The following is a 15,727-nucleotide window of genomic DNA, read 5'->3' as shown; positions in this document are numbered from 1 at the left end:
TAAATAAGTAATTATAATGATTCTATTTAATAAAACATCCACATTTTTCTATGTTTATCATTGACAACCAAGATGCACCTTCATGTGTGAATGCACATTTTGATTGGAATAAAACATCTTATATCTAAAAAGGTGTTGTGGCACTGAATGCATGATAATGTAGATCTTTAGATATTACTTTGTTTCCATTCCTACGCGGTTAGCATTTTATTCATACCTTAAACTGATGAACATGTCACATACTTAATGAAACATTTGTCTGCTGGTAAGTTTCTGCAAAGCCATTTTTACATCTTTGTTTCTCAGACTGTAAATTATGGGGTTCAACATTGGAGGGGTCACAGTATAAAGTACTGCAATCATTTTATCCTGATTTTCATTTTCAGAAGTTTTAGAGGATGGTCTCATATACATGGAAATGACGGTGCTGTAGAAGATGGTGACAACAATCAGGTGAGAGGCGCATGTGGAGAAGGCTTTTAATCTAGCTTCAGAGGAGCGAAGTCTCACAATTGTGATGATGATTTGGGTGTAGGAGATGACAGTGAAGAAACTTGGAATCAATACCATAAAGATAGCAGCAGAGAAAATGACCATCTCTGAAGCAAACGTATCCACACACGCCATCTTCAGAAGAGTTGGAACCTCGCAAAAAAAATTGTTGATTATTTTTGCCCCACATATTGGCAACCGTAGTGTAAAAAATGTGTCCAGGAGTGACATCACACTGCCACTTAACCAGCAGCAGGATGCCAGTGTGATGCAAACAGGTCTGCTCATGATGACTGTGTAACGCAAGGGAAACACTATGGCTACGTAACGATCATAAGCCATGACTGCTAGAAGGACACACTCTGTACCACCCAGGAATAATGCTATGTACATCTGAAATGCACAAGCATTGAAACTGATTGTCCTCCTAACAAGGAGTTGGGCCAACAAGTAAGGAACAATCACTGATGAGAAGCACATGTCCAGCAAGGAAAGATTTCCAAGGAAGAAGTACATGGGAGTATGAAGGCGACGATCGTGGATCCAGGCTGTGATCAAGATGGTATTTCCTATGAGTGTCACAATGTACATGACCAAAAACAAAACAAAGAGAATGATCTTCAAATTAGGATCCTCAGTCAGCCCCAGCAGCAAGAACTCTGAAATCACACTTCCATTATGTATCCCCATTGTGTCCGCCTTGATCTCAGCTGTAGGAAAATGCAGAAAGGTCCATGGTAAATAAATCATGCATAGAGCTAGCATTCAAACTGATACAATGCATGCTTCCATCTCTGCTATCTAACAAAAGGCTGACATCTCATCATCAGCAGTCAACTCAAGATTGCAATCCTTGTTCTTGTCTTCTACAGACTTGAATTATTTATGAATTCAGTGTAACTGGATTTGGCTTCTATTTCCTAGGTTGGCGCATACCTAGGGTGAGGCTAGGGGATTCCTCTCGCACAAGTATGGATGCGCTTAGTATACTCTAATAGGGAACTTTGCATAGCCATAATGAATGTCCCTGTTCTTTTTACAAACACATGCATGGGCAGAAAGAAACATGTTTGAAAGTTAATGGATGTAAAGTGGTTTGTACCTAGATTGTCCAGGATATATGTTTTTAACTCTCCATAGGGTACTTATTCAAAAAGGGAAATACGTAAGGCTTATTCTAAGGTACTTTTATCGTTTTCTGGTTCCCTGCTTTTATGAAAAACTCCCCCAATAAGTGAGGGTGAATTCACCCTTGTATCATGTTACCAGGGTGGGGTGATAAAACATACCACATACTGTGGGTGACGTTTCCTCATCCAGAAAACCTGGATTCATTCATTTAATCATGGAAGAAAGAAAGAAAAAAGAAAGAAAGAAAGAAAGAAAGGAAGAAAGAAAGAAAGAAAGAAAGAAAGAAAGAAAGAAAGAAAAGAAAGAAAGAAAGAAAGAAAGAAAGAAAGAAAGAAAGAAAGAAAGAAAGAAAGAAAGAAAGAAAGAAAGAAAGAAAGAAAAGAAAGAAAGAAGGAAGGAAGAAGGAAATAAATAAATATGAATATATTCCAAATGCTACCACACCTGTCCACTCAACCTCTTGAATGCAGAAGGATTAACTTCAATACAGACACACCTCACAGGATTACATGAGAATGGTTTTGACAAGTAATGCATATCAGTAATAAAAAAATCAAGCCCCCATTTATTAAGGCTTTGCATCACCCTTGTGCCATGCAAAGGGATGCAGAGTGACACAAAACCTAATATGAGATGTACCAAGCATCGCAAGGCCATCTTGCATTACTCTGCCTGGTGGGGTTCCCAGATTTAAGAACACTGGCTCGCAAGCCCAATCTGCAGCTGCATTCAGTGGGCCTCATTCTAGCATTGAAGCCCTCAGCAGCGGAGTAGTTGTTTCAGTAACCCCCCACTCCTGAGACCCCAAGCAAGGGTCATGTATATCAAGCCTCCAGAAGCATCCAGGGAGGAATATAAAGGAGTGGCAGAGATTTCCCAGTAGGTGAGACACAGGTGAGTGGGGACTGTAAGCATGCAATGGCACCACAGGGATGGAGTAGGCAAAGTTGGTGGAGACGGGACTCAATCAATCAAATCAATCAGGCGTTTGTTAAGTGCAACTACTCACCCATAAGGGTCTCAAGGTGCTGAGGGTAGAGGGTGGATGCAGGTTCCAGTCCATCAAGGAGGGGGTCTGTCGAAGAGCCAGGTTTTGAGGTTTCATGCGAAGAGGTGGAGCGGAAGGGCGTTCCAGGCTCTGGCTGCGAGGAAGGAGGAGGGGAAGTCTCCCAATATGGTCTTTCTGGTGCGGGGGACCACAGCGTAGGAGAGCTGGGCTGATTGTAGTGTCATTTGGGGTGCATGGAAATTGAGTCGGCTGTTCAATATGCTGGTCCGGTGTCGTGGAGGGCCTTGTGTGCGTGGTTTAACATCTTGAAGGTGACTCTGGTCTCAATGGGGAGCCAGTGAAGTGTGCACAGGTGTTGGTAGATGGGGCAGTGTCTTGGCAGGTTGAGAACCAATCTTGCGGTGACGCTCTGGATGTTCTGTAGCTTGCAGATGAGGATTCTGTTTATTACGGCATGGAGTGCATTGCCGTAGTCGAGTCTGCTGGTGACCAGGGTGGGAGTGACTGTCTTTCTGTGTTTGAGGGGGATCCATTTGAAGGTCTTACGTAGGAGGCGGAGGGTGTGGAATCAGGAGGATGAGACGGAGTTCATCCGGCAGTCCATTTTGAGCTCGGAGTCACGGATGATTCTCAGGTTGAGTGGGTGGTCCGTGGGGGTGGGCAGGTTTCTGAGGGCAGGGTTCCATCGGGTGTTGTCCCAGGCATGGGGGTTTGGGCCCATGATGTGAACTATGTCTTGTTGGTGTTTAGTTGTAGTTGCAAAAAACACAGTTAATGCAATTTTAATGCAATTTTCACCCCGAGTGGGCTGGGTATGCTCATACGTGAGTCCCAGGCTCTCCACACCACTGGAGTCAAGCTATCCAGGCTGATGAAGGCTGATAGCCAGAAACCGGTCCTTGGATGCTTGATTCCGGTCTGGGAAAGACATGGCTTGGTAGTTCGGACTGGACTGTTCCCATGAGGCACAGGGTCAGAGCTGATTTGCATATAGCCAGTGTCTAACCCAGGGTGGTGTGGAGTGCAAAAAAACGATGGATTTAGGCCCAGATCCTTGTACTGGGGTGAATGTATGACATTGTTCTACATTCTGTCCATCAACTGTGTTTTCTGCGGTGTTTAGTTGTAGGCAGCTGTTTTTCATCCATTTGGCGACTGCTTCCATGCCTTCTCGAAAGTTGTGTCTGGGGGTGTTGGGTTTGTTGGATAGGGAGAGGACGAGTTGGGTGTCTTCTCCATATGACACAGTGTTAATGCCATAGGTTTGACGATGGGGGTGAGTGGAGCCATGTAGACGTTGAAGAGTGTAGGGCTGAGGCAGGACCCCTGAGGTACTCCATAGGAGGTTAATGTAGGGTCTGAGAGGAAAGGGGGAAGTTTGAATGACTGCATTCTGCCGGAGAGGAAGGAAGGTGCAGATCCATTCGAGGGCGTTATCCTGGGTCCCTGCATTGAGGAGTCTGCGTATTAGGGTGCGGTGAGAGACTGTGTTGAACTTCGCTGAGAGGTCGAGGAGGATGGGGGCTACTATTTCTCATTTGTCCAATAAAAGATTTTGTCTGTTGCAGCAAGGAGGGCAGTTTCCGTACTGTGGTTTTTTCTAAAGCCAGATTGGGAGGAGTCGAGGATGTTGTGCTCTTCTATGAATGTGGCGAGTTGGCTGTTGATGGCTTTCTCAATGACTTTCACTGGGAATGAGAGCAGAGAGATAGGTCTGTAGTTTTTTAGGTCAGTGGGGTCTGCCGAGGGTTTATTCAGGAGGGGGTTGACCTCTTTGTGTTTCCAGTCATCGAGGAACAAGGCAGTTGCAAGGGAGCTGTTGATGGTGTGGCGGAGTATGGGTGCGATATTGTTGGTGGCTCCCTTGAAGATGTGGTGGGAGCAGGGGTCCTTTGGGGCCGCGTAGTGGATTGACTTCTTTGTCTTCAGTGGGTCTTCGTGGTGAGGGCTGTCCAGTTGACAATCGATGGCTTCATGGTATCGGGGGTGGTTGGTGGGCCCCGCTGCACTGGCACACAACGGCCCCGCAGCAACCGCCATTGAGTAGGGGTCGGGAGGGCTGGGCAGCTGGAGGCGGGGAGGGGAGCTGGATTGGGCCAGTCACGCTGGTCGTGCTGCGGGGAGGGACTGTGGGGGAAGCAGTGGCAGGGAAAGTGGGCAGGAAAGGGAAAAGGAGGAGTAAAGGAAAAAGGACATAGAGAAGAAAGGAGCAGTAATGAATAAAAGTGCAGAAAGGAGAATAAAAATAGGGTAGAAAAAAAAGTGAAAAAATTAGTCAAAAATGAATAGAAAAAAGAGTGAAAAACAGAGCGAAAGAAAGAAGATAAAGGTCCACTGGACCACCAGGGATGAGGAGCAGAGAATCCTGCGGGTAGAAGAGGGCCTCGAGCGCCAAACACTCGAGAGTGCAAGGGCAGGAATCACTTCATGTTGGAGCTGCGAGGGAGGGGAGTCATTTCACTGACAATGGGTCAATGAGGTGCCATTTTTGATAAATACTGGGACCTGTAGTCGTTTTAACTTTGAGGTGGACGACCCAAGCTGATAAACAGCCTAGGAATATCTGGCAATTTTACTGGTGCCATCCTCCGGGCTCTTTTAATTTACCTTGCCAGTAGTGAAGGTATTCTACCAGTGCATCCTATATAGGAGCTCTTGATAAGCCCGAGACCCCTAGGATCATTCTGCTCACATATCACAGAATCAGCACTAAGTAACAGCACATTTGCCACATTTATCTTTGCATTTAGCTATTTTACAAGAAAGATTTGAAAGTGAGGGACATGCTAACCTGATTGGCGCAAACCTAGCCAGACTCTAACCCTAAAGACCTACTTGGGTTGGCTCTCCTGGAGGATTGCCTCATGAACTGCAGCAAAGATACTGCCCCCCTCACCAGAACATTCATGGAATTGCTATTCAATGCTATTTGATTGTCTGAGACACCAGATGAGCTGAAATTGGCTATCGCCAGACTGAAACTTCACAAGACATTAACCCCAGACGGTTTTAACCCATACTTTCACAAAACCTTTAGCTCAATACTAGGAACCTTCTTGGTTTGCCTATTTATCTCCCTGGAGGGGGCTGAAATTCTGTCACCCTTGATGCTAGAGGCTTCCATAACTGTAATTCATAAAACTAGCAATGTCAAATCCCGGTGTTCTTCCAATAGACTTATTTATCTTATTAATGTGGAGGCTATTTTTTTACTGGTTGTCTTGCAGCCAAGCTCAACACTCTTATACAAAGATTAACAGACTATAACCATGCTGCTTTCATGCCTAAGAGAAGATTTACAGGCAGGGGTTCAAGAAAAAAATCCGGTAATCCTTGAAAAACTAATGCTGGTGTAAGAGACCTATGGCACGGAAGGGGTGCAGAGGGCAATGGAATAATCCTCAAATAAATGGATGTTAGCATGGGCCTATGGCAGGAAGGGGGTTTAGTGTTAAATTACAAATTTTAAAAATTAATGTTCATGTGCACCTTTGGGCTAAAAGATAGATGGTAGGAATGGTCTACAGGGAAAAATTGAATAATCTTTAAAAATGCTTGTTTGTGTCTATGGCTAAGAGACCTATGAAATGCAGGGGATGCAGGGAAAATGTAAAATTCTTTACAACATTTTTGAGGCTGTAAGCACTTGGCATAAGCAACCTATGGCAGGCAAGAGAGGCAGAGAGAAAAGGAATAAGCCTTTAAAAAATTAAAGCAGGGGGTGTGGCCAAGATAGTGGCCATGTAGGAAGTTTTCTGCTGATCCTCCGACTCCGTCATGACAATCACTTTGTATTTTCCCCGCTCTGACGCAGCATCCCGGGAAGGGGGTAAAGCATTGGCCCCTGATACACATATGCTGCCTGGGGAAGTACCAAACTTCGATTCAGGCAGTGTATGCCTGACATACACTGCTTGTTGCAAAATAATAATTTACAGCTCAATGCCAGTAAAACCGAAATCATCCTTTTCGGTAAAGCACAAACCCTTTGGTCAAGTGATTGGTGGCCTCCCAATCTAGGCATATGTCCCTCACTCAAATGAGCAGTTCGCAACCTTGGAGTACTGATTGACAATCAATGTTCCATGTCCGATCATGTCAATTATGTGGCCAGCATCTATTACAGACTAATGCTCCTCCCTAAGATATTTTAATGAGTCCCCTGTCATCTTGTATGCCACTGGTCCAAGGATTAATCATCAGCCGGCTTGATTATAGCAATGCCCTTATGGCTTCCATTAATGAAGACCACCTAACTCAACTTCAGGTCCTTCAAAACACGGCACCAGACTTGTATTAAATCTACCACCCGCTCCCCCTCTGCACCCAGTTTGAGAGCTCTCCACTGGCTCCCTCCAAGAAAAAGTATAACCTTCAAGATTAACTGTCTAGTCCACAAAACCCTCCGTTGACCCAGCCCTTGCTATTTTGCTAATACACTGAAAAGGTATTACCACTCCAGAACTCCTCGATCTGCTAATAAACACCTTATTTCTCTTCCCAAGATCCATACTACCACGAATGGTGGAAGATATTTCTCTTATCTCGCCACTACCATGTGGAATGCACTCCCTCTGCATCTCCGTATGGACACCGACCAGAGAAAGTTTCGTAAGTCTCTCAAAACCTGGCTGTTCTTGAGTCCTCCTCTTTCCCAGTCAGTCCCCTTCTTCTCTCCCTACCCTGTTTTCCTGTGATAGGATAGTGCTTTGAGACCTTCAGGTGAAATGTGCGCTCAATAAAAATCCATGCATAACATAACATAAGAGACCTACTGCAAGGGCTGCAGGGGGAATGGAATAATCCTTAAACACATTGAAGCTGGTGTGTGGTGAGTAGTGCGCTATACAAGTATCATGATTGATTGATTGATTGAAGCTGCTGTGTGTCTTTCGCAGACATGGTTGCAGGGAAAATTTGAATAATCCTTAAAAAAATGAATGCTGGTTTACGCATACAGCAGGCAGGGGGAGTAGGGTAAAATACCATAATATGTATAAAATTAATGCTGGTTTGCCCCTGTGGCCTAAGAAACTTAATGCAGGCAGGGGGTGCATGGAAATGCAATAATCCTTTAAAATACTGGTGTACCAGCTCCATAAAGCCTAGGAGACCTAATGAAAGGCAGGGGATGCAGGGAACAAGAGAATAATCCCTAAACAATTAAATCTGGTGTACACATATGGCCTAAGAGACCTATGGCAGGCAAGAGATGCTGTGCAAAACGGAATAATTCTTTAACCCCTTCCATGCTGCCGCGATTCTGCACCTGTGCGGCAGAATTGCGAACGGGCGGAGTTATGACAGCCCCCAGCCGTCATCAGCATGCGAGCCCCATAATGCATGACGGCTGGGGGCCGTTATCAGCATGGAAAGGGTTAAAAAAGAATGCTGGTGTGCCCCTATGGCAGGCATGGGTTGCAGGCAAAAAAGGAATAATTCTTTAAAGAAAATATTGAAGGTGTGTGTCAATGGCAGGCAGGGGGTGCAGGGCAAAATTAAATAAACATTAACCCCTCCCATGCTCGTGATGGAACTGTTCCGTCACGAGCCTCAGGTGTGCTGTGCTGGTGACGGAACGGTTCCATCACGGCCCGCTCGCCGCGCCTGCGCGGCGCGAATCCCCCGCCTGCACTGGCGTTCTGAAGAGCGGGCGGGGCCGTGATGGAACTGTTGCGTCACAAGTACAGCTCACCCGCGGGCCGTGGCGGAGCGGTTCCGACACGAGTACGGGAGCGCCGCGCAGCCCCGCCTCCCCCTTAGCGCTGCGGCGGAATAGCCGGCGCAGCGAAGGGGTTAAATAGTTCATACTGGTGTAAGAGACCTATCGCAGGCAAGGGATGTAGGGGGGGATGAAATAATCCCTAATAAATGACAGTTGGAGTGCACCTATAGCAGGCAGTGGGCACAGGTGTAATTGAAATATTCCTTAAACAAATGAATGCTGGTGTGCACCTAAGGCAGGAAAGAGGTGCAGGTAGAAATTACGTAATCTTTAAAAAAACATAATGCTGGTGTGCGCCTATGGTTCAAGTGACCTGTGCTAGGCAAGGGATGCAGGGAACAGTGCATAATTCTGAGTAAATGTATGCTGGTGCATGCCTATGGCCTATCGCAGGCAAAGGGTTCAGGGTGAAATAGAATAATTCTCAAAATAGTTAATGCTGGTGAGTGCCTATGGTCTAAGTGACCTGTGGCAGGCAAAGGATGCACAGAAAATGCACTAATCCTTAGAAACAATAATGCTGGTGTGTGCTTATGGCAGGCCGGGGCCTCAGGGGAATTGCCATACTTATTGAAAAAACGTAATGCTGGTGTGTGCCCATGGCCTAAGAGACCTATTACAGGAATGTGTGCAGATTTCTTTTTAGTAATCCTTTAATAAATAAAGCTGGTGTGCGTTTAGGTTTTAAGAGACCTACAGCAGGCAGGGGGTGCGGGGTAAAATGGAATGATCCTTAAATAACCTAATGCTGGTGTGCAGCTGTGGCAGGCGGGAGAGCATGGAAAATGAAATAATCTGGTAATAATGCTGGTGTGTGCCTACGGTCTAAGTAACCAACGACTGGTAGGGGCGGCATTGGAAAATGAAATAATCATTACAAAAATTAAGGCTGATGTGCACCTATGACAGTAAGGGGGTGCAGGGGAAAATTACATCATTCTTCATAAAATTAATGCTGTTGCATGTCTATGGTTCAAGAGACCAATGGCAGGGGGAATGGAATTATCCTTACAAATATTAATGCTGGTGTGCACCTATGGCAGATAGTGTGTGCAGGGGAAAATAAATAAAACTAAAAAAATAGTTATGTTGTGAGAGACCTATGGCAGGCGGTGGGTGCGGGGAAAATGGAATAATCCTTAAAAAATGAATGCTGGTGTACACCTATAAGAGACAGAGGATGCACGGATGAATAACATAATCTTTAATGCCTTAATGCTGATGTGCACAAATGGCCTAAGAAACATATGGCATGTAAATGTAAATGTACTGGATTTGTAAAGCGCACTGCTGCCCGTAAGCATCCTGGCGCTGAAGACCGCTGGGGAACCCGTCCTGGCTTTCCCTGTGAGATGGTCCCTTCTGGGTATCTCCAAGGTGAAGCCAGGCATCCCCGGCTTCTGTGGGGGGCCGTTGGAGAGATGAGGCAAGCTTAATGCCCAGAGTTGCCGAGTATGATCCCTGGTTAGAGTAGACACCGAGGCGAGAATTATCGAGTCTGTTGACCCTGGTCCACGACCCTGCCGCATCGGGAATTGAACCCTGGTCCTGGGCCGTTCTCTGCTTCCGGGTCTGCCGCCTCTAACCAGTGAGCCACACCGCTCCATGTAGCATGTGCAGGGAAAAATTGAATAATTCTGATGTACTGGCTGTCTATGGCCTAAGAGACTATAGACGGGCATGGGATGGGTATAAATTGGAAAGCTGGTGTACGCCCAAGAGACATATGGCAGGCGTAGGGTGCTGGCTGCAATGGAATCATCCTTAAAATCATTCATGTGCAGCTAAGGCAGGCAGGGGGTGCATGGGAAAATGAAATAATCTCCAAAAAAAATAATGCTGGTGAGCGCCTATGGCCTAAGAGATCTATGACAGGCAGGGGGTGCAGGGAAAAATCGATTAATCCTTAAAATCCTTAAAAGAATAATACTCGTGTGGGTCTATAGCCTAAGAGAAATATGGATTTTTTTAACTGAGTTTACAAGCAGCAGCTTGACTGCACACAGCATCTCCCCTTAATTACAAAACACATCTCTTATAGACCAGGCAGTATCAGGTCTAGAGGTCCCAATACAGTCTATCAGGGTCAAGTAGGCTAGCAGCAATACAAGTGTACACTCTCCTGAGGCTGCTTTTTCTGTTCCAGGCTCTTCCACCTCCGAGCACCCCAAATTGTTTATAGTAGGTGATTAATAAATATATCTGAGGGGTGTGAAACATAGATGCACCTTGCTCAAGCATGTCATTATCCCAAGGAGGGTAGACTAGGTGTCCTTAATTTGAAACAATATTTGGGGGGCCCACCTAGGCTACCTGGTGGAATGGAGTATGTAGAAAACTGTTGAGCACTGGTGCCTCCTCAACCGGCCTGCAGCGGGCCTGCACATTTGAAAGTCCCCAGAAGGCACAGGCCTTTGGGTGCATATGCCTTTCCAACTACTTAAACTTACCTGGCTGTTTGGGATGTGGTTAATGCTAAGAAATAAATCACTAACTACAGCTGACTTCTGACCACTATCTTCACTAATCCTGACTTTACTGCTGCTCTACAAAGTGGGGACTTTAAACAGTGGCAAAGCAGCCGGGCAGCTGTTCAACACCACATGTTTTCTTTCATTTGAACACATGAAATCAGATTTCTGGCTTTCAGAAAGCAAAATGATGCACTACAACCAGTTTAGACATGGATTGACAAGACAATGAAACATCTGTAAGTAGACAGCTCATTAAATATAAACATGGCTGCTCAATTAAATAGACAATACATATTTTCAGGCAGACCTTTACAATATGTTGCTACACATCTTACCCCAAGATCGATCAGCAGGCCAGAAGAGATGTGATAGAGAACTAGAACATACTCTAACAGAAAAAGAATGGGAGGACATCTAACATAGAGCCTTGACTACAGCCATATCCGTGGCAATGGCATGGTCAAGATCACCCCATACTAGTACCTTACGCCTTCTCAGATTCACGCCTAGACCCCGGGCTAATCTGGAAAGTGCTGGCATGGCTGTGGTAACCAAGGATCATTGTCGCACCTGCTTTGGAATTGTTTTAATGAATACAAAAAAAAATGGTCCTTGACCTGTATTTAGAAGGAAATGAATCAATTCCCTCGTAGGTATGTTTATTTACTATTTTCAGAGCTATTTGAATCACTGCTACAGCTCTTTGGTACCTAATAGATCATTTGTTAAGAAAAATAAATAACGTGCAACTACCTGTAATTGAAATCACCATATATTTTATTTCAAAATTATTTAAACACATCATGTAATTTAGGGATAGGTTGCTCCAAGACGTAGAGAGCATGCATTCTTTGGTTCCCTGCATATGCATTGCTGGGCCTCCCTAACAAATTACCCTTCCCTCTACACTCCACAGGAGACAGACAAATAGCTTTGGACCTTTGCACCGTGAATCAGACAATAGCCCTGTTTCTAGGACAACTTTTCAAATAATAGAGATTAGCTCTGCAGCATAGGGGACCTTTTCAGAATGAAAAAAAAATAATGGTCTCTATTAATAAGGAGGCAGTATTTCTTGATAAATTGGCCCCACTTGTACAATTTCTTTGGCTAGAATTCAGAGAATGTTATTGCCCAACATACCTTAAATTACTATGACTGTCCTCCAGAGAGGCTTTCTTGTGAGTTTTTGTGCAAGCAGTAATTCGCCCAAAAGTCCACATGGACCACAATTGTGTTGTCATAATACAAGCACTGACACAAACATAGCACAAATCAAACTTATGGATACAAATACATGCAAGACGCATCTGGCAGACTACACTTGAAGAATGTTGTTTGCAGTTCTTGTTTTCCTAGTGACAATGTTACTGCCAGCAGAGTCAATTAAGGTAATAGTCATTCACCAGGACAATGAGCACTAAATAAGGTGATCATATGTCATCAGAACCAACATGGATGAATACAATCAATTCAATTCCACATTGTAGCTGCCAAGGTGGACTAGTGAAAGAAAATGGCCAATATGTCAACAACAGCTTTGCGGCCAGATGTATATCACACTGATCACAAAAGGCAGCTGCAAACTGCACACATTTTGTGGTGATGGATTTTAAACTGCACTCTGAGTAATATGTTAATAGGTCAGTTAAAAAAATATAAATTGGGGGCGTGGCCAGAAAAGCTGGCTGGGTGGACGAGATCCACTCCAGCTCCGGAGCCCCGTAACTGCGGGATAAAGCTATCTTAAGGCTAGAGGACCAAGACTTGCCTGATTCAGTCCAGAAATGAGTCACGAGGATGTAGAATTCTCGAGTGCTCAAATTCAATGCGGGTGAAGTGAGGAATACAACATTTTCTAGCTATCGCGACAAGAATTTTAGATTTCATTAAGGACACGGAGGCGAGGATTATGCTTTCTCATTTCTTTACTGCCAAAACACAGCAGCCAGTATTGAAAAACTACAATACCCATGAGGCTTTAAACCACGCCGCTATAATTACAGCCAATCACAGCATACATTAGCATACAAAGTAGAGAGACACTATTCTGGCCTCCTCTTTCTTTGCGCGAATCAGTCCAATAAGAACAAACAAAGTCTTAAACTCTCAACGGAGAGATGAACAGTTCCTGTAGGAATTCTCAGCGGAGAATAATCGACAACCAACGAAGGAATCCTCTTCTGTCAAGAAGGTACAGTAGCTCCATCCGGAGTAGATACTCAACTCTTGTTAGAATCGTTTCCTGGAACAGAAAAACACGTTTGAGAAAGGGAGCACACAACTTCATTTCTCATCGGGTGGGCATAAAAGTTGTTAAACAACATAACATCAAAACAACTTTACAGTTGCATAAACTGTCCCAACGGGTGGGATAATCCTCGCCTCCGTGTCCTTAATAGAATCTAAAATTCTTGTCACGATAGCTAGAAAATGTTGTATTCTATGGCAGGACCGGAGGCTTCTGATTATGCTGGTTCAAAGCTCATCAATCACAGCATCAGAAACATGAGGAATAGGTTTATAATAAAACACTTTAAACATTGAATCAGAAAACCAATCAGCCGCCTTGAGGATGTCTTCCAAACGGGATCCTAATAAATATGCTTTAAAGGCCATGGCTCCCCTAGCGGAATGAGCGCCATAAACAGAAATGTCAATGCCGCCTCTGACATCACCCAACAAACCCACCTGGCTAAGGTAGCAGCAGCGACTGGTTTAAAAGGTTTCTGAACAGAAACAAGCAATTGACCCAAAGGCTCAGCTCTGTGTGCAATAGTACATTCTTCATAACATTTCAAACACTGTAACATGCATAATTTGTTATTATGTGGAAAAGCAGGATACTCCACTGAACGAGACATGGTCTTAGTCCGTCTTGTGATACCAAAGGAAACACCCTGTGGAGAAAACATCCTACCAGCCAAATCCAAGGCTCTAACATCTGAGACTCTATGACATGATATGAGACACAGTAACATTGTAAGCTTAGCAGAAAGCTGTTTCAAAGACAGATCACCATTATCGGGGCAGGATTCCAAGAGAGAGAGAACTTTAGTAACATCCCATAATGTGGAATACCTGGGCCGAGAAGGGTTAGCCACACGGACACTCTTAAGTAACTTACAAACCAGGGGATGCATCCCCACTGATTTCCCACCAACCTGGTCATGTCCGGCTGAAATTGTGGATCGGAAATTATTGACTGACCTGTACGCCAGACCCGATTCAGCACATTCAGACAAAAAATTCAACACTTCAGTTATATTTGATCCCACGGGATCCACCTGTCTTGGAAGGCACCAACCCACCCATCTCTTCCATGAAGCAGAATATCATTTCCGGGTGAAAGGAGCCCACGCTTGCTGCATAAAGCTAGCAGCCACCTGTGAAAGGCCTGCCATGCTCTCATGTCTCCTGAGAGCGTCCATACCATCAGTGTCAACTGGTCCTGCAAGACCAACTGGTAGCACGCCCCCACTGGGTCCTGGAGAAGAGTCGGGAAAACTGGAAGCCTGAAAGGAAGGTCCACAGACAACTCCAACAGTGTGGGAAACCACAACTGCGTCGACCAAAACGGGGTCACCAATACTACTGAAGCCCTCTGACGATGGACAAAGGCCGCCACCCTCGGGATCAGTGCAAACGGGGGAAAGGCATAATTCCTCTGTTGTCCCCAATGATGCAGGAACGCATCCGTTCCCATCGCCATCGGGTGTGGTCTCCAACTGAAAAACAGTGGTAGCTGGGTATTGAGGCGCGAGGCAAACAGATCTATCCGACATGGGCCTCGCATAGCCATGATCTGAGCAAACAGCGAGGGGTGAAGCCTCCATTCGCTGTAGTCTCGAAGGAATCGGGAATTCCAATCTGCTCTCTGATAGAATTTCCCCGGCAGATACTATGCCACTACAGAGATCTTGCAATCCAGGCAAAAATGCCAAAATTCCTTCACAATGCGGACCAGCATGCGGGCCCTCGTCCCCCCCAGTCGATTGATGCATCTCTCTGCTGAGACATTGTCCATTCGAAGCAGGATGCAACAATTGCTCTTCAGTGGTGAGATAGACTTGATGGCAAAAGGACCCTGCTAGCAACTCTAGGCAGTTTATGTGCAACTCTAGTTCTTCTGCAGACCATCGACCTCCTGTGGTAAAATCCCCACAGCGAGTGCCCCAACCCCATTGACTGGCGGTAGTACTCGACAACCACGTCCGGGGCGGCTCCGAAGATTGCTCACCCATTCCAGGCTGTCATGTGCTCCAGCCACCACTGAAGCTCCTCTCGGGCTTCTGGAGAAAGAGGGATGAGATGGTCGTAATGAAACTTCCTTTGAATGTAAAAGATATTGAGTCTCTGAAGGGACCTGTAATGTAAGGGGCTCGGGAATATGGCTTGGATAGAGGATGCAAGTAGACCCACAATCCTCGCTAGAACTCGCAAGGACATTTTTTCTTTTGACAATGTGGTCCTGATCTCCCTCTTTATGGACCTGATCCTGCTCGCTGGAAGGAGGAGCTGTGCTGAGACTGAATCTATCAGAAAACCCCGAAACTCCATCTGCTAGTTCGGAATCATCACCGATTTCGTGGCATTGATGACGAACCCCAGATTCTGCAATAGGGACACCGTCCACTCAAGGTGCGTGAGAAGGAGATCCCGATCCTGCGCCAGAATTAGCATGTCGTCCAAATACACAATGAGACGCACCCCCATCTCTTGGAGACGAGAGACCACTGGCCTGAGGAGCTTGGTGAACACCCAAGGAGCTGAGGAGTGGCCAAAGGGGAGCGAGTGATAACGGTACCACTGCCCTTTCCAATGAAACTGGAAGAACTTCTGATGATCGGGCAAATCGGGACAGTAAGGTAAGCATCTTTCAGGTCCAACCGAACC

The 15,727-nt window shown here is 45.5% G+C and overlaps 1 protein-coding gene across 1 annotated transcript; it reads right to left on the bottom strand.

Moving 5' to 3' along the window:
* Positions 1-243: 243 nt before the first annotated feature.
* Positions 244-1,182, bottom strand: LOC144763015 (olfactory receptor 2D3-like). The gene has a single exon (XM_078648327.1). The coding sequence runs from the start codon at positions 1,180-1,182 to the stop codon at positions 244-246; it is 939 nt and encodes a 312-aa protein (XP_078504453.1).
* Between the last annotated feature and the right edge of the window lie 14,545 nt (positions 1,183-15,727).

Source organism: Lissotriton helveticus, chromosome 6 (genome assembly GCF_964261635.1).
Source record: "Lissotriton helveticus chromosome 6, aLisHel1.1, whole genome shotgun sequence".
In the NCBI taxonomy this organism is placed as follows: Eukaryota; Metazoa; Chordata; class Amphibia; order Caudata; family Salamandridae; genus Lissotriton; species Lissotriton helveticus.
Note: the sequence above shows the minus strand (reverse complement) of the source record. Positions and strands in the feature narration are given on the sequence as shown.

What these genes read in the sequence shown, in the direction of transcription:
- LOC144763015 (XM_078648327.1), bottom strand. Translation starts at nt 1,182, where the DNA reads ATGGGGATACATAATGGAAGTGTGATTTCAGAGTTCTTGCTGCTGGGG.